This window comes from Amyelois transitella, chromosome 19 (genome assembly GCF_032362555.1).
Source record: "Amyelois transitella isolate CPQ chromosome 19, ilAmyTran1.1, whole genome shotgun sequence".
Classification (NCBI taxonomy): domain Eukaryota; kingdom Metazoa; phylum Arthropoda; class Insecta; order Lepidoptera; family Pyralidae; genus Amyelois; species Amyelois transitella.
Window position 1 is genome coordinate 3,841,959 of NC_083522.1, and position 18,004 is coordinate 3,859,962.

The window sequence follows — 18,004 nt, forward strand, 5'->3', positions numbered from 1 at the left end:
CAATATCATTTCCAACAATTTCTTTTAATTAGTAACTTTACTGGGAACCACCATTTTTTTACTCTTTTATTGCTTTTTTTTTATTTATTGAAACATTAAGATCCTATACCAAACCAATGACTAATTTTAAAAGACTAATGTTACATAAGGAGGAATTTGTTTACATTTTCATTCCAACTTATGTTAATATTACAAAATATGATATAATAAACAGTTGAAAATTCAGCTGCTATGGCCCGCATAGACTGCTGGCTAAATAATATCTGGGCTTTAAGTTATCTGAAAAGCATGATTTGCCTGATGGTAAGCGGTTGTTTTGCCTACGGGCTAAGATTCTGTAATTAAAGCTGATTAGATTGGAAATGTACCACATAATGAGCAACTGCTTGATTTAGTCACGAATAAGGTACAAATTGGTGACAAAAGTACTCAATTTCTTAAGTTTTATAAACGTAAATGCCAAGAAAAATACACTCGATATAGATTTTTTTAAAACAAACTAATAAAAAGCACCAAAATTGGAAAGTGACGTTAATAAGTATAGTACAATAAATATGAAACAAAACATGTTTAACATACCAAAACGGTATATTTTTAATAATATCCATTTGGAATGCTATTTTAAGTCTTATTACTTTTTATAATACGTCTGAAAATATAAATTTTGGAGCTTAATATGTAACATACAAAAATAGGGTACTGATTTTCGTATTAAAATATATGTATGACCAATCATAGTTTTGGCACAAACTACAAAAAGAAGTGCAGACATATAATTTAACATACGAGACACATAATTTTATAATTATGTATATTTTTGGTATGAATGCTAGATGCAATGCAGTCCCACATTATACCACAAGAGGAAAAAATATATATTAAACACCTAAATTAACCTAACCTATCACCATTTTTACATAACATATCGTAGGTAATATATATATTATGATAAACTGTCTACTACGTGCCTACATTATCACTATAAGTAGGTAAAAGCTGCTAAGTTTTATAAAAATCAACATTGTCGATAAATATAATCATTTAAGTAGAAAAATCTAAAGAAATTTTTTGTTCTAATAAATCTTATGACTTTTTTTTTTCGTAGACAAAATAAACTTTGATTCATAATATATATATATTTGATAAGTCCAGATATGTCTATCACATTGTTTAATAAAAGAAGACTAAGCAGTATTTGCTTATTTAAAGATAATGACAATCTTTTAACACGTCTTGGGGACTTTAACGTCGAACGAATAGTCATAATTTTTCGTTAATAACCTACAGAACCACTTTACAAAAAAGCAAACCCTTCTCATTTGATGGTAGTTGAAAATGATTTGTGAAATATAAAAATATATAAGTATCTGTTTCCTGTAGACGTTGCTCCAAAGTCCTGCTTATAATAATATATGAATCGATCCATGATATCGTAAGTAAATTAATGTGCACCATTCCCATCCACTTGCACCAATGGAATCTCGGTTTCCTGCAAGCAATGAAAAGATACATTTAAAACATTTATTTCATATTTATATTATAAACATATATGTATAAGGTATACCAGTTTTTAACACGTAGGCTGCCATAGTAGATTTGCTAATACAAAGATTATATACCTGACAGTCACCAGTGACTGACATGGCAGGCTATGTGTTAATTTAGACATAACACATCTTCAAATCGGACCGATAGCTTTCTCGGGACCAATTGCATATCCGAAAGTCTTTGGGATTCTTCTTTTAGGCGATGGGTTGTCATGTCACTATTTGAACCTCAATTCTATAACTGGGCTCGACAGCTGAACGTTGCCTTTCAGTCTTTTAAAGGCTCTGGCTACCCCGCAAAGGATATCGACGTGATTACATGTATGCATGTATGTGGGAATATCTTATATTGTGTACATTTCTATGATTACCATTACAACACAAGTATAAACCGTTACGGTCGGTGATCCTGTATATTGAAGCAAATTTTCCGAGTCTAACGCCAAGAGGAAGAAAATTGCTACAATATAAGTTCACATTCAGATCTCCATGAAATATGAGTAATATAAATAGCTTATACATCACAAGTACCAACCTTTACGGTCAGTGTCAGTGATCCAGCGTCTTGAAGCAATTTTTCCGAGTGTAGCGATAGATTCAAAGCTTACTTGTAGAAGGTGAAGCGCAGTCAGAGTAAGAGAATAGGGAAATGGATATAGGATGAAATAAAAGAATTAAATTAATATTCAAGCGTATAGCAACAAACGGGCCTAGAAATATAAAAAGATTGACACTTGTCAAACTGTAATTTTTTCATTTTACTTGTCCGCCGAATTTATGGCAGGACGAAAGAGTTCCGCGTATGAGTAGTGATATAGGTTGTCCGTTTGTTACTAAGAAGTTATAATTTTATTTATTCACATCAATATTATTTACAACTATAAAAGTGTGATCCCTACATCAGCCCCCCCTTGAGACCGTCAAGGGCGATAATAGTCGGGGAATCTTACCTTACGACCTGATCTAGTTTTATTATTTACTTCTCTATCAGGTGGGTTCTGGTTCTCTGACTGTAGTACATAACGTGTATCGGTGTTGTGTTTGTCATGATTTTGTGAAGTATGTTTGTGTGATTCGTGATCTGAAGGTATGTATGGAGTGGTGTCTGGGTCACACAGTATGTAGGCCGGTTTGACTCGGTCTATCGATACCGTGACTTTTTTACCCCTTACCAAGATAGTGAATACCTTATTATCTCGCTGAAGTACCTCATATGGTCCGAAATATGCAGGTTTCAAGGCGCCACCAACCGTGCAATCACGCAAAAATACGTGAGTGCAATTGGTTAATTCCTTGAAAACGAATGTTGGACGTTTTCCCCCATGATGAGAGGCTGGTGTGGGCTTCAGGCTTTGGACTATATTCCTAAGTCTTGAAGTGAACTCCGTCAAGTCTAAGGGATAGTCAGATTCAGAATCAAAAAATTCACCTGGCAGGCGCAACGGTTCGCCATACACCATTTCTGCTGAGGTAGCTCGTAAGTCGTCCTTGAACGCGCTGCGGACACCCAACAATACAAGAGGGAGAAACTCGATCCAATTTGTGTTACCGTGGCAGATTATGGCAGATTTCAGCTGCCGATGGAATCTTTCCACGAGGCCATTACAGGCCGGATGATAGGCGGTTGTTCGGCGATGAGTAAATCCAGCGATGCGCGAAAGATTTCCGAATAACGCTGATTCAAACTGTCTGCCACGATCTGTCACGATATCAGCAGGGCAACCAAACCTAGAAATCCAGCCACTGAGTAAAGCTTTTGCAACTGCCTCGGCCGTAATTTCTTCTAAGGGTATTGCCTCAGGCCAACGCGTAAAACGGTCGATGGCTGTGAGACAATACTTGTAACCTTGGCATGAAGGTAATGGTCCGATCAGGTCAATATGGACGAATTTGAAGCGAGCTGAAGGAAGTTTGAAGTTACTGAGAGGAGCACTAGTATGACGCGTGATCTTTGACTGTTGGCACGCTATGCATGCTCTCACCCAGTTCCTACAGTCCTTTTTCACCTCCGGCCAAACATAACGTTCAGAGACCAATCTGGCTGTTGCATTGGCACCAGGGTGGCTGAGACAATGTAGACTCTCGAACACCCTTCTTCGTAACAGCTTGGGAACAAACGGTCGAACCATGTCTGTGCTGGTGTCACAAAACAGCTCTGTGTTGGAACCTGGAATCCTGACTTTCTTAAGGCACAGTGAAGTCGTACCTTCTGCAAGTTGCCTAAGCTCTGGATCAGAACGTTGAGCAACAGCCAGCTGTTCTGAATCGATTGGCTGGGAAATTTCCTCAACTCGGGAAAGGGTATCAGCTACCACGTTGTCCTTACCAGAGATGTGACGTATGTCGGTGGTAAACTGCGCAATCAGATCCAGGTGTCGGAACTGTCTTGGCGAGCAGTTTTCCTTTCGACTTTGGAAGGCAAAAGTCAGGGGTTTGTGGTCGGTGTAGACCGTAAAAGTTCTAGCTTCTAGCATGTGCCTAAAATATTTTATGCTCTCATAAATGGCGAGCAATTCTCGATCGTAGGGTGAGTATTTCTGTTGGGAAGGACTCAGCCCACGAGAGAAAAATGCCAATGGCTCCCAGGACTCACCATCAGTCTGTTGCTGTAACACCGAACCGATAGCTCTGTCTGACGCATCCGTAACAAGCGCCAACCTTGCGTCACACTTGGGATGAGCCAGCAAGGCGGCCTGACACAGACCTTCTTTGCAGGCTTCAAAAGCCTCAAGTGACTTACCAGTAATATGTACCGGGTGTGAACCTTTCACTGATCCTGTCAGCAGTGCGTTCAGAGGACCTTGTTGTTTAGCGGCGCCTGAAATAAACCTACGATAAAAGTTCACCATACCCAAGAAGCGGCGTAGTTCCTTTACCGTCTTTGGGACAGGGAAATTGGTGATGGCTTCGACCTTCTCAGGTAGGGGTGTCGTACCTTTACCTGAAATTCTATATCCTAAAAAGGTTACCTCAGACGCGCCAAAGACACACTTCGCCGTGTTGACGACCATGCCGTACTGCTTGAGTCTTTCGAAGAGTTGACGAAGGTGCTCTTCGTGAGTCTTCTGATCCTTCGAGAAGACCAGAAAATCGTCCAGATATGCATAGGTAAAATCCAGGCCCCGCAGCATCTCATCGACAAATCGCTGAAACGTCTGTCCGGCATTACGAAGTCCGAACGTCATGAACGGAAATTCGTAAAGACCGAACGGCGTTGTGATCGCTGTCTTCGCTATGTCGTCTGGATTGACCGGGATCTGGTTGTAGGCCTTCACCAAATCGATGGTAGAGAAGACGGTGCAGCCTGATAGAGAGTAGGAAAAATCATGAATGTGTTTAATGGGGTATCTGTCGGGTATTGTCCGGGCATTCAGCATGCGGTAATCCCCACAAGGACGCCACCCATTGTCCTTCTTGGGCGCAAGATGAAGGGGTGAAGCCCATGCTGATTCGGAAGGCCGACAAGTACCATTCTGTAACATAGACTCGAATTCCGATTTAGCAATTTTCAGTTTATCAGGCGCAAGCCTACGGGGAGTGCAAGAGACCGGTGGCCCAGGTGTAGTGCGGATGTGATGGACAGTGTTGTGGTGCAGTGTACGATGTATTCCATGTGGGCGAGTGATTTCGGGAAATTTTGCTAGTATGTTGTGATAGACAGAGTTACCAGAAACCACCTTCACGGAAGAAATACTTTCGTTACTAAAGGCAAGCGAAGCCACGGTCGCGACCATAGTGTTACCGTCGATAAGGCGTTGATTTCGGACATCTACTATAATGTTGTAATGTGATAAGAAATCCACGCCTATTATCGCCCTCGTTACGTCGGCTACAATAAAATGCCAAGCAAAGTCACGACGCAGCCCTAGGTTTAGTACGCAATGATAGAAACCGTACGTATTTATGATTGACCCGTTAGCGGCACACAATTCAAAATTTGTTTTCGCACGATAATCTTTTAAAAATTTGCGAGGAAATACACACAAATCACTACCTGTATCTACTAACAATTGTAATTTCGTCCGTTTGTCCGTAACAAACAAGCGACCGGTACTTGGGCAGTCGTCGGTCGCCATTATCGACTGCCTTACGCATTTCCCGTATAGTCACACGGCTTGACACATCTTTTTGCTTTATCACCGAACTTGTAGTGATACCAGCATGTCGGGAACTTCCTGTAATTCGAGTGCGATCTTGTTGACGTAGAGCGACCACGACGACTTGAAGACTGCCTGGTTCTTGACTTTGACCGCGACATACGGTCGACCTTGTCAGCTAGCGCTTCGACTTGTCGTGTTAACGCAGCAATCTCACTCGACCCACTATCGTGTTTTGTGGAAACTCCTGCTGCTTGCAAATTCGGTGATACTGCATCCAGTACTTGATCAGCTAGCTCGGCGACCTCATCGAGTTTCATCCTAGCCTGCGACGCAATGATGGGTTGTACGCTGTTGGGTAAACGGCTGGCCCAGAGAGTTCTGAGTAAATCGTCTGGCACCTCAGAACCAGCTAATCCCCTTAACCGCCGCAGGAACTGCGATGGTTTGCGATCTTCCAATTCTTCATGATGAAGTAGTTGCTGGACCTGCTTTTCGCGGGACGCTGACAACCTCTTTACGAGCTCCGATTTAAGCGTCTCATACTTATCTGCCGTAGCTGGCGCCTCGATAATATCTTCGACGATCTCCACGTACTGAGGTTCTAGATGCGATACTGCATAGTGGTATTTCGTCGCCTCTGACGTAACTCCGGCTAGAACAAATTGGCTTTCCAGCGAAGCAAACCAAAGCTTGGGTTTCGATGGATAAAAAGGAGGTACTCTTACGCCTACGCGATCCAAGGAAAGCGGCTCTCCGGCTCCTTTGTTCTCACTCTTTGATTGCGACATCGTGTTAAAGCGGGGTCACCAATGTAGCGATAGATTCAAAGCTTACTTGTAGAAGGTGAAGCGCAGTCAGAGTAAGAGAATAGGGAAATGGATATAGGATGAAATAAAAGAATTAAATTAATATTCAAGCGTATAGCAACAAACGGGCCTAGAAATATAAAAAGATTGACACTTGTCAAACTGTCATTTTTTCATTTTACTTGTCCGCCGAATTTATGGCAGGACGAAAGAGTTCCGCGTATGAGTAGTGATATAGGTTGTCCGTTTGTTACTAAGAAGTTATAATTTTATTTATTCACATCAATATTATTTACAACTATAAAAGTGTGATCCCTACACGAGTCTAACGCCACGAGGAAGAAAATTGCCATAATACAAGTCTTCACATTCAGTGAATTCTATGAAATATGAGTAATATAATAATAGCTTATACATCACAAGTACCAACCTTTACGGGCGGTGTCAGTGTTCCTGCATCTTGTAGCGGTACACCAGCACGCTGGCCACGCCCACCAGCAAGCTCAGCAGGAGCGAGCCCCACACCAACATCTGCAAATACATAACGTGAATAAATTAAAAAGTTGAGTAATTTGAGGCAAAATGTATATAAGCTTGGACTACTTCCATATACTGCTTAACCACTAAGGGGTTTGTGAAATTGCTGTGTGGTTCCCGGCACCAATACAAAAAAGAATAGGACCACTCCATCTCTTTCCCATGTATGTCGTAAAAGGCGACTAAGGGATAGGCTTACAAACTTAGGATTCTTTTTTAGGCGATTGGCTAGCAACCTGTCACTATTTAAATCTCAATTCTATCATTAAGCCAAATAGCTGAATGTGGCCATTCAGTCTTTTCAAGCCTGTTGGGAAAGATTATATACATATAATCACGTCTATATCCCTTGCGGGGTAGACAGAGCCAACAGTCTTGTAAAGACTGATAGGCTACGTTCAGCTATTTGGCTTTAAGATAGAATTGAGATTCAAATAGTGACAGGTTGCAAGCCCATCGCCTAAAAGAGGAATCCCAAGTTTATAAGCCTACCCCTTAGTCGCCTTTTACGACATCCATGGGAAAGAGATGGAGAGGTCCTATTCTTTTTTGTATTGGTGCCGGGAACCACACGGCACGGCCATATTAATAAGAGATTATATATAAGAATAAGTAGTCTAATAAAAGTGAAGGTACAATGACATAAGCATACCTTGGCTCTGGACGGCTTCTTATCAGGCGAGGCCGGCTTAGGCTGGTCAGTGCCCAGCATTCTCTTAGCCAGGCGTCGTTCCACTGACCTATCCCTGGTGGCTTTCTGTTCACATCTCTGCAACTCCTTGCGAGCCCCGGCGTCGTCGGGGGCCGCGGCGGCCGCAGCCCTAGCCGCCTCCAAAGCCTCCGAGTTGCGCCCCATAGCGGAGAGAATGCGAGATTTGCGATATAGGGCCTTAGCGTTGGACGGTTGACATGATAATACTCGGGTAACTGCCTGGAGAAGATTAGAAATTCGAAATTAGCTTGCATAAAAGTGCACATATCACATCAGTCACGTCTATATCCCTTGCGGGGTAGACAGAGCCAACAATCTCGAATAGACTGAAAGGCAATGTTCAACTGTATGGCTTTATTATGAAATTGAGATTCACTATTTGAATTGGTTGCTAGGCCTTCGCCAACAAGAGGAATCCCAAGTTTAGAAGCTTATCCCTTAGTTGCCTACGACATCCATGGGATAGATATGGAGTGATTCTATTCTAAAGTGCCGGAAAACACACGGCAATTGTTCAATGTCACAGGGCTTTGATACAGTCAAGAGAGAGTAGAGACAGGAGATTGAGTAAGCAAATTATGCATAAGTAGTCGGTTCCGACTTTGTAGTGGACAAAATATAAACAGTTTGTAATCTTTTTCCACCACTGGGCGTCGGATCTGTTATACCGCCTACCTATAAATAATTATAACAAACCTGCAAAGCCGCATCATAAGCTCCAGCTTTCAACTGCGCGGCGGCCATATTGTTGTGCACGCGCATGCGCTCTTCCAGCAACGCCTTTAAAGCATCCGAAGACGGCGCGATGTCGCCGCTAGGCGTCGGGTCTGTTATTCCGCCCTCACTTTCATCCAGCACGTCTAATGCTCGCCGATATAACTGTACGGCCAACTGGGGCTCCCCACGACCGTACCACCAGTTGCCGCGGGCGCGACGACGTATCCTGTCCACAAGGCAATATAAATCTATACTAATATTTAAAGCTGAAGAGTTTGTTTGTTTGAACGCTTAGCGCGTTCTCAGGAACAATGGTTGGAATTGAAAACATATTTTTGTGTTTAATAGAACTTTTATCGAGGAAGGCTTTTGGCTATTTATGAGGAGCGAAGAAATAATGGAAAATGTGAAAAAAAAACGGGGAGAATTATTCAGCTAGTATAAATAAATGCGGGACAAATTACATAGATTGAGTTAGCCTCGATGTAAGTTCGAAACCTGTGTTACGAGATACTAACTCAACGATACCATATTTTATAATAAATACGTAGATAGATAAACATCCAAGACCCAGAACAATCAGAGAGCGTACTTTTCTCTTCATGCCCTGACCGGGATTCGAACCCGGGACCTCCGGTGTCACAGACAAGCGTATTACCGCTGCGCCACAGAGGCCGGCAATGAATAGTTGAATTGATTCCCTTTGTTGCAAATGAAGATCTACCTATATCTAAGAAAATGATCTACCATAATCTTAATCTTAATATATAAAAGAGGAAACTGACTGAATTAAATCAATGTGAAATCACAAAGAGAAGACTTCTGTTTTACACGGGCGGTACCAAGGGCTTGCTCTAGTATCACGTAAAGTTAAAAGGTCTTTATCTCTTTGTAAATAGCTATACAGAGGATAAAGTATAAAGTGCAAGTTGTGTTTTTTATTTTAAAGATAATTGAAAAAAATAGAATGGCAGTGATTGCATAGCTTATTACGTTCTAACATTTCTGGAATAATCATAGCACGTTCCCTTTGAGGATTTGAACCCTCAAATGTATGGATAATTGAACACTGTGTCAGAGTCAGAGGGGAACATACAGATCCTTCATTACAATAACATTTTAGATAAACAACGACATTCTAATACATATGTACATTTAATAAGGCCACTTATTAACTAAAACAAAATCAAAGTGACCTTGCATAAGTTGTTGACATTACAAATTTAATTTACTAGTGATCCCAATATGTCAAGGTTTTCTAAAACAATCTAAAGATAAACAATTCCACCTTGAAATTATGCAATCAAATTATATGCAGTTTACACTGAAACAAGTCATATGTAATGAATCATTAGTATTTTGTTTTTTATTTCCTTCTCTCGTGAATTAGTTTCAGTTCCTTTATTTCTTTATATAGATTGGATTATTTATGGTAAATAGCAGCAAATTATATTTTTTAAGCCAAATGAAACTAGAATTTATTGATAAGTGAAAGACTCACCCAGTTTCCATTCGTTCGGCTATAGGCAGGGTCTCATGTTCGGGTTCTTCAGTCCAGTCGTGTAATTCCAAACGTGCCTCAAGCCAAGTGTCGCTATCTATGGCCGGACCTGAGTACTTGGGGCTGTCTACCTCGCCAACCAAACCTAGGCTCTCTCCGGGTTTCAGACCAATGTCTCCGTACGCAAACCGTGGTGCTATTTGAAGAAGGCATTCTTCCCCTTTGTACATTAGTGTCAGTGCTAAGTCCAATCCTTGCAGGATCTATAAGAAAATTATGAGAGCTTTTTAGTAAACACAAAGGGAATCAATGTGGAATCAATGCACAATAAAGTAAAATAAATCTTTAATTTATTGTGCATTAAATTAATAATTATAATATAAATTAATAATTATAATACATTAAATTCTTGTTTTTTCACAAAAAATGTAGCCTGTATACTTTTCCAAGGTAAAATTTATGAAACAGAAACTATGTTTCAGTAAATTATTGCAACATATAGCAAAGATAATGAAGTCAGGAAATATAATTATAGTGGAAAACCTTGAACTGATATGATAACATTAAAAGTTTCTAAAACTCAAAGCTCAAATATATTTTATTTATAAACAGTTTACATATTCTATGCCAAATTTTACAACCGTAGTGTAGTGATTCATATATCATACATTTTGAAAAGTTGTGAGTTCTATTTTAAATGATAAAGTTTTACTGTTAAGTACCGCTTAAGATCTAAACTATCAGCAGTGTCTAGCACACATTGATACTGGTATTTTTAAACTATGAGGATCAAAATTATTTTATGCTGAAAGTGTCTATTTATTTAATCAAATCAAAGTCATTGTTACTGTAGAAAAATCTGAAGGGATTAGCTATAAATCAAAGCTTTTATTTTAAGATAAATCTAAAGTTCTATTTTAACTGCAAACATCATGTGAAGCATGATATTAATGGGCTACTGATAGGAATGGTATTTGTTAAAGCTCCATCATATAAAAGACATTTATATTTTACATTTAATGCTTATCACATTATTTAACTAAAGGGTATTCCCCAGAATATATTAACTTATTTCTCATAAATTCCCTTTGTAATTATATAAGACAATGGTCACCAACCCATGTATCTAAAAATATAGAATGAGTAGAATATAGATTGATATATTCTGATAAGGTAAAGGCCATTAACATAGAGATACCAGAAAAAAGCAGATTTATAAACTGAATGAATCATTCATCTTAATGAGCAGCATGCATGCAATTTTTTGTAGGTATATTCATTCCTATGTTAAAATTAAGTGCATGAATACATACATACAAATAAATACAGATAAACATAGCCAAAAGCTAGTCTAACCTAAAATAAGAATCCCAAGTATATAAGCCTATACCTAAGTCGCCTGGGAAGGATGTGGGGTAGTTCTATTTAAAGTCCTATATGTAAATTGAGGGCATGCCATGCATGAGTAGGTAAAACAATAAGTTAATACTTACTTCATTGTCTCCCAAGTATATTTTAACTTGATCCCGCTTCTCAACAATCTCTCCAGAGTCCCGAATTTTAACTTCATAACTTATTCTACAAATATCGCTCCGGTGTGGTCGCAAGCCAGTAGATTCGTCTCCTTGTTTCAAAGACTAACAAACAAAAAATACGATACTCAATTACATCAGAAAAAAACAAATACACAAAAGAATAGGTAATAAAGATTAAAAATTTAAAACACTATCTAAAAAATATAGTCTAGTAGCTTATTGTACATTGATTTTTAAATACTGAATAAACAGCTAACCTTTTTTAGTAGTGAACCTGAGCCCAGCACATCTTGCCACTCTTCTGTTTTGGTCTCAGCTGGACGGTCCTTCTCCGCCGCAGCTACTTCAGCCAACTTTGCTTCTTCAATCTCTTGGGCCGCTGCTGAAGCCAAATCCTCAAAGGAGCTGCTCTCTGACTTATCTACCAAAGTCCTCTCTGCTTCACTCATCTGGAAATACACGCTCGTGATTTAGACGTAGATAATACGTAATAATAAATATCATTTTTATCAACACACTCGATCTACGTCACGTCTGTAAAAGAATAAAGAAGTAAACATTACGTTTTTGTATAATTCTTACCTTTTATGCACTTGGAACAATGAAAGAAAAAATAACCAAAATTAGCAATTGAATTGAAAATAAATATGACAATTCAACTTTTTGGATTTGACTTTTTTTTGAGGTGAATGGATACCTATTTTTTTCGATCATTTGTGATTACGCTCCAAACATTTGCTTAAACAGTTTAATCAATTTTGACATATTCACATATTAATGTGATCACCTTAAATGATATAAGAATATTTGATCAATTTCTATGGGTATCTTATTATACTGTTTTGTAGGAAATAAATAAATTACTTTACAAATATGTGAAGGTGAGGTAATGGAAATAACTTTGAATGTAGAAAGTTACCAATGGTTTCGAACAAAATATTTAGTGACGTTCAAAACATTGCATTGTTATTTCTATTTCTTTTTCTTAAAAATACTTTTAGTTTTATATTTATTGTTTAATCGAGATCTTATTAAAAGAAGTACCGCAAAATTGCTGTTATCTAAATTTGATCACAAAATGAAGTAAACCAAAAAGATTGAAAAGTAACTCCCGTTAATTTTCTTGAGATGGAAAATTGGACTATTTTAAACGTATTAATATTTTGTCAAAAAGCTGTCAGTGTCACTGTCATGGTCAGTCCGTCGTCTGTCACGTTGAAAGAAAGGTGTAAACAATCGATTTTTTACCCTGCGATCTGCTAAATTTACTAGTAGAAACATTCGAAAACTATGCAGAAATATGAGAAACTTGAAAAAATCGGTGAAGGAACATATGGGACAGTTTTTAAGGCTAAAAATAAAGAGACCCATGAAATTGTAGCTCTCAAACGTGTAAGGTTAGATGACGACGATGAAGGCGTCCCATCGTCTGCTTTACGCGAAATTTGCTTACTGAAGGAGCTTAAGCATAAAAACATTGTAAGATTATACGATGTCCTTCATAGCGAAAAGAAGTTGACGCTTGTGTTTGAACACTGTGACCAAGATTTAAAAAAGTACTTTGATAGTCTTAATGGAGAGATAGACTTAGACGTTGTGAAGTCATTTATGTATCAATTACTTCGTGGACTTGCCTTTTGCCATAGCCACAATGTTCTACACCGAGATTTAAAGCCCCAAAACTTGTTGATAAATAAAAACGGTGAATTGAAGCTAGCAGATTTTGGTTTAGCTAGAGCTTTTGGTATTCCTGTGAAGTGTTATTCAGCTGAGGTTGTCACCCTGTGGTATCGGCCTCCAGACGTTCTTTTTGGGGCTAAATTGTATACAACTAGTATTGATATGTGGTCAGCAGGTTGCATTTTTGCTGAACTTGCAAACTCTGGACGTCCATTATTCCCAGGTTCTGATGTTGATGATCAATTGAAGAGGATTTTTAAATTACTAGGTAAATTTTTAAATTGTTTAATATTTTATTGAATAGCTCTAGTTTTAGGCATAAATATATCAGTTTAATAAAATCACTTTTAGAACTAATGGTACAGTGTAAACCATCAAAGTACGATAAACATGATATGCAGTGTAAACAGACCGATCTCATAGTTGGTCACACATATTATTTACAGACACTCGCACAAACCTAAGGCGTCCTTCAAATTGTAAATGAAAACTAAATTCTGACTACTTATGTTTTTTAAGGAACACCAAATGAAGACACTTGGGCTGGAGTGACACAGTTGCCAGATTATAAGCCACTGCCAATTTACCAACCCAGCCTAGGGCTCGCCCAAGTAGTCCCTCGTTTGCCAGCCAGAGGAAGAGACCTACTTGCACGGCTCCTCACTTGCAACCCAGCTTTAAGGATGCCTGCTGACGATGCTATGGCACATGCTTACTTCCATGACCTGAATCCATCAGTCAAGAATGACCGATGTTAACAATCAATACATCCATACAAATGCACCTCAGAACTGCTAGTTTGTGATAAAAATGATGATGAGGTGCAGGAGTGTTGTGATGAAGAAACTTTTGCTTAATGATAAGGACAATTTAGTGTTTTTAGGACATGTCTTAATCAGGCAACATTCTGCTCAATACATGTAATGTTTTTGAGTGTCAAAAAACGAATATTGACTATGATGGTTATGTTGCATTATGGTGTGTGTAGGTACGCGCATTATGTTGCCTAATGGACATAAAAATGATAAGCTGTATAAAATGGTAAATTATTTATTCTTTTATTTATTTGATAAACTTTTATCTTCACCAGTTTTTTCCCACATTGATCTCAAATATTACATGATACTTTCATAAGAAATTTTTATTTTTGTGGGGTTTTATTAAAAGCAAACCTTTGAGAAGATGTAATGATGTAAAATATAAGTAAAATAAGTAAAACTTTTTAGTATGTGCAATAAATGTAAGTAATACTTGTGTCAATAGTGCTTGAATTAAATATTTTCAGCTGCCTCCTTTAGCTCTGCACTGATAGCTTCACTAACAAACTCACTAATTTGTTCACCTGACATCTTCATACGTGATGTGATGGAAGATTTATATGAAGAAATCTCTTCACTGGCTAGACATTCCTTCATGCTTTTAAATTTGGATGTCTCTGTTGTATTAGTAACATTTGTCTCTGATACCTTTTCTATCAATTCTTCCATAGAAGCCTTTGATTGCTCAACTATATTTTCAGATTTCATTTGAGAAGTACAAGCATCCATTTGTACAATATCAGAAGTCATTCTTAACTTATCTGTTTCTTTTCTTGCCTCCATTTGCATTTTATCAGCACACATTAAAACATTGTTACTTTTATTTGTTTCCAGAAAACATAAATCTTCTTTGGGTCGAAAATTCACCAGATTTTTGACTTCTACGTCATTATTTCTGTTATCTTCTAATTGTCTAAAGTTACTTTCTGTCTTCATTTCTGCTTCCTTTTTCAAACTTGGACCACACATTTCAATTGGCACTGTTATTTCTTTATCATGCATATTCGTGGTCTTTTTGCGAGCTATTACACTGAGTAATCCATCGGAAGACAAAGTTGAAGATACTTGTTCTGAGAGACATTCATTTGGTAAAACATATCGTCTTTTGAACTGTCTCGATACAACCCCGTGGTTATCTTGTCTGTCTTCGTGTTTACCTTCCACAATAATTTCTTTACCTATAACTTTGACACTAATTTCATTCGGTAGAAAATGTTGTACATCTAAAGTAATTTGGAACTTATCTTTTTGGTCATCTATTGTTGACCCAAAATCTTTGACTTCACTGTCGATGCACCACTTCCACGGCCTGTGGTAATTTGGTCCAATAGATGCATAGCAAGGGACTATTAGATCTTGAGGGCTGATGCACATTCCAAAATTCTGTTCCAGTAAACGATTCCTCGTGAAATTCATTTTGACGGTGATGATGTCGCGATCACTACCACCTGAGAGCAGTATCACTATTTCAACCGATTTTATACATGAGGCATTTCCTCTATTGCATATGGTTGCCACTTGGAAGTGTATGTTTTTATATGATTTACTACTCTCGCGATAATTTTCAAAAAAGTTACCTGTGTTATTCCTGTCCTTAATTTTTTGTGCCAATTGTCGTCATAATCGGCCCAGTTGAGTCCTTACAAACACAAAAAAATCAAATTATTTTTTTCTATTACGGGCATTTCATTCGCATGCAGCGGCTATTTAGTTTATGTGAAGCAGAAGCAATGATTGTGGCTTAACTACCACAAAGGAGATCTTCCGCCAAGCTAAGTGTTATACCTGGAGAACCGCGACACCCACAATGTCTAATCGGAGGTTGTATTTATGCTATCAAATTTGCGAAATCTTTAATGTCGCGATTTTGTACGCTCGAAATGATAGGCAATTACACTATAGACAGCCCTTCTAGTAAAGAATAAATCTATCGTTTGGTGCATGCTTTCTATTGAAGATTTTCATACTGCCAACCCTACCAAATATCAATAGTGATAAATGCTTGAACTTTCACGTTTATTTATAGGCTGGCATTTGTAAGTGTTACAAGCAGACAACTTCTCTAATAATAGACTGATTAAGATAAACGTAAAAGTCAGATCTGTAATATGTAAGGTCACAAAAACATTAAAAGATTAAGATGAATTAAGTACCTAATTTATTTACAAAAAAAAAAAAGAAAAACAATTTAAATCATTTCCAATTCAGCCCTCTTCCGTTTCCTGTGATTCGCAACCATGTTAGCTGTTGTGAGGACAGAGTCTCCCCTTTGCAACCAGGCTGAGAGAGCTCTTTCAGTACTAGCAGCCGCAGCGGCACGCTCCCGCTCACTAGCAGAAAGTGGCTGCATGGAACCAAGTGAATCCGTGGATACACTGGCTGCTAATAGCATTCTAAACCTCTGTTTAAAAGTCTGTAACAGAAAAGAGTAAAAAATGTACTGTTAAATTCGCCAACTACGATATGAGAGTTTCAAGTAGCAAATAAAGTACACACACTTTTTATATATTGAAAAATATAAGCTACCTAAAATTATCTCTTTGATGAACTACTTCGTAGTAATTTTGAATTTCAAATTTTTTCACTCGAATTACTTAATAAAAAACAATACATGTAACTTTTTACAACTAGCCAGTAACATGTGAGAAAGATGCTGATACTATTTAATGTGTGTACTTAATAGGCTGACAAATAGTAGAAAATGAAGAGATTCTTTACATAAATTTCAACAGGTGCCATTTTTTTTAATTTGTCACTTATTTTGTTATGGCTTGACTGGCTATTACAGATTATATTTTTTTAGAGAATTCTATTTTTAAACCAACTTAAAAAAAAAATGTTATAAATTATATTCATTAAATATTTTTTTATGTAAGTGGATAATTCTGAATACAAGGGAACAAAGCTGTTTGGAACTTATTAACAACTATTGGCAAACCAAATTCTGTCAAGCAAGTTTGCTTCATATTCAGATTGATGATAGAAATGGTTTTTTTTTGTTGTAACTACATACATGCATACATATGGTCACGTCTAAATCCCTTGCAGGGTTGACAGAGCCAATAGTCTTGAAAAGACTGAATGGCCACGTTCAGCTATTTGGCTTATTGATAGAATTGAGATTCAAATAGTGACAGGTTGCTAGCCCATCGCCTAAAGAAGAATCCCAAGTTTGTAAGCCTATCCCTTAGTCGCCTTCTACGACATCCATGGGAAAGAGATGAAGTGGTCCTATTCTTTTTTTCATTGGTGCCGGGAACCACACAGCACTTGTTGTAACTAGAACTTTACAATGCATACTTTTAAGAGAAAAACAGTTATTGTTAAGGCTTGGTTGATAAAATAGAAATTAAGTGTGCTTTCAAGTATATGTTATATATATAAGTAGTATGTAATGGGTGGAATCCATACATTAACAAGGGTGGCAGCAACATCCCCCTTTATGTCATACTTAGCAATGTAACATCCCAATTCATAAAAATACTGTCCCAATTTATGCATATCTACAGTACAAGCATCTGCATTCAGGATTTCTCTATATGCATCTTTGTATATCTTTGGTAAGTCTACACCAACTAATGGTGGTCTTCTTGCATGTAAAGATTCCGCTAACCACAATGGAATTTCAACATGGGATCCAGCTTTTAAATCTTCTTCGGTAGCAGATGGATCTAAAAAGCCTGTAAATAAAATGATCAAAAAGAAATAATCACATAAAGACCTAAAAAATAACAATAATAAACATTTTCAACATACCCATTTTAGGCAACTCGTGCAAAAATTTACTTGGCACTTTTTCATTTGATACTAATATGTCGAAAACCGATAAATAATTAGAATGAGCCATGTGAAATTAATATATTTTGTTTTGTTTTGCTTTGGTAAGTGAACGAGTAGCCTCTCTGTAACCTACGTTCCCGCCAAAATTATTGTCAATGTCAAGTCAACGGCGCGGTTGTCATCGTCATGCATCATGCATAGTGCATTTCTTTGACCACGCACGGTCCTCCAAACTTACTCCCAAAGAATGTGCCCGCACTAGTTGTGGTGT

General features: G+C 37.9%; 5 protein-coding genes across 5 annotated transcripts; 1 reads left to right on the forward strand and 4 right to left on the reverse strand.

The window, feature by feature from the left end:
* Positions 1-5: 5 nt before the first annotated feature.
* On the reverse strand, positions 6-12,201 carry LOC106132658 (peptidyl-prolyl cis-trans isomerase FKBP8). The gene is made up of 8 exons (XM_013332127.2): positions 12,038-12,201; positions 11,713-11,904; positions 11,414-11,557; positions 9,921-10,183; positions 8,399-8,645; positions 7,643-7,921; positions 6,884-6,984; positions 6-1,489 (listed from the first exon to the last, which is right to left on the reverse strand). Exons 2-7 carry the CDS (start codon positions 11,902-11,904, stop codon positions 6,898-6,900), a joined length of 1,212 nt encoding a protein of 403 aa, XP_013187581.1. The 5' UTR covers positions 12,038-12,201; the 3' UTR covers positions 6-1,489; positions 6,884-6,897.
* Positions 5,635-6,435, reverse strand: LOC132902884 (uncharacterized). Its single transcript, XM_060949740.1, has one exon. It carries the CDS (start codon positions 6,433-6,435, stop codon positions 5,635-5,637), a length of 801 nt encoding a protein of 266 aa, XP_060805723.1.
* Positions 12,202-12,665: 464 nt separating the features above from the next.
* Positions 12,666-14,183, forward strand: LOC106132660 (cyclin-dependent-like kinase 5). Its single transcript, XM_013332130.2, has 2 exons — positions 12,666-13,403; positions 13,655-14,183. Exons 1-2 carry the CDS (start codon positions 12,746-12,748, stop codon positions 13,891-13,893), a joined length of 897 nt encoding a protein of 298 aa, XP_013187584.1. The 5' UTR covers positions 12,666-12,745; the 3' UTR covers positions 13,894-14,183.
* LOC106132659 (protein lethal(2)essential for life-like) lies at positions 14,059-15,369 on the reverse strand. The gene has a single exon (XM_013332129.2). The coding sequence runs from the start codon at positions 15,367-15,369 to the stop codon at positions 14,407-14,409; it is 963 nt and encodes a 320-aa protein (XP_013187583.2). The 3' UTR covers positions 14,059-14,406.
* Positions 15,370-16,106: 737 nt separating this feature from the next.
* LOC106132661 (DNA replication complex GINS protein PSF3) lies at positions 16,107-17,906 on the reverse strand. The gene is made up of 3 exons (XM_013332131.2): positions 17,710-17,906; positions 17,365-17,633; positions 16,107-16,366 (listed from the first exon to the last, which is right to left on the reverse strand). The coding sequence occupies exons 1-3, from the start codon at positions 17,798-17,800 to the stop codon at positions 16,142-16,144; spliced, it is 585 nt and encodes a 194-aa protein (XP_013187585.1). The 5' UTR covers positions 17,801-17,906; the 3' UTR covers positions 16,107-16,141.
* Between the last annotated feature and the right edge of the window lie 98 nt (positions 17,907-18,004).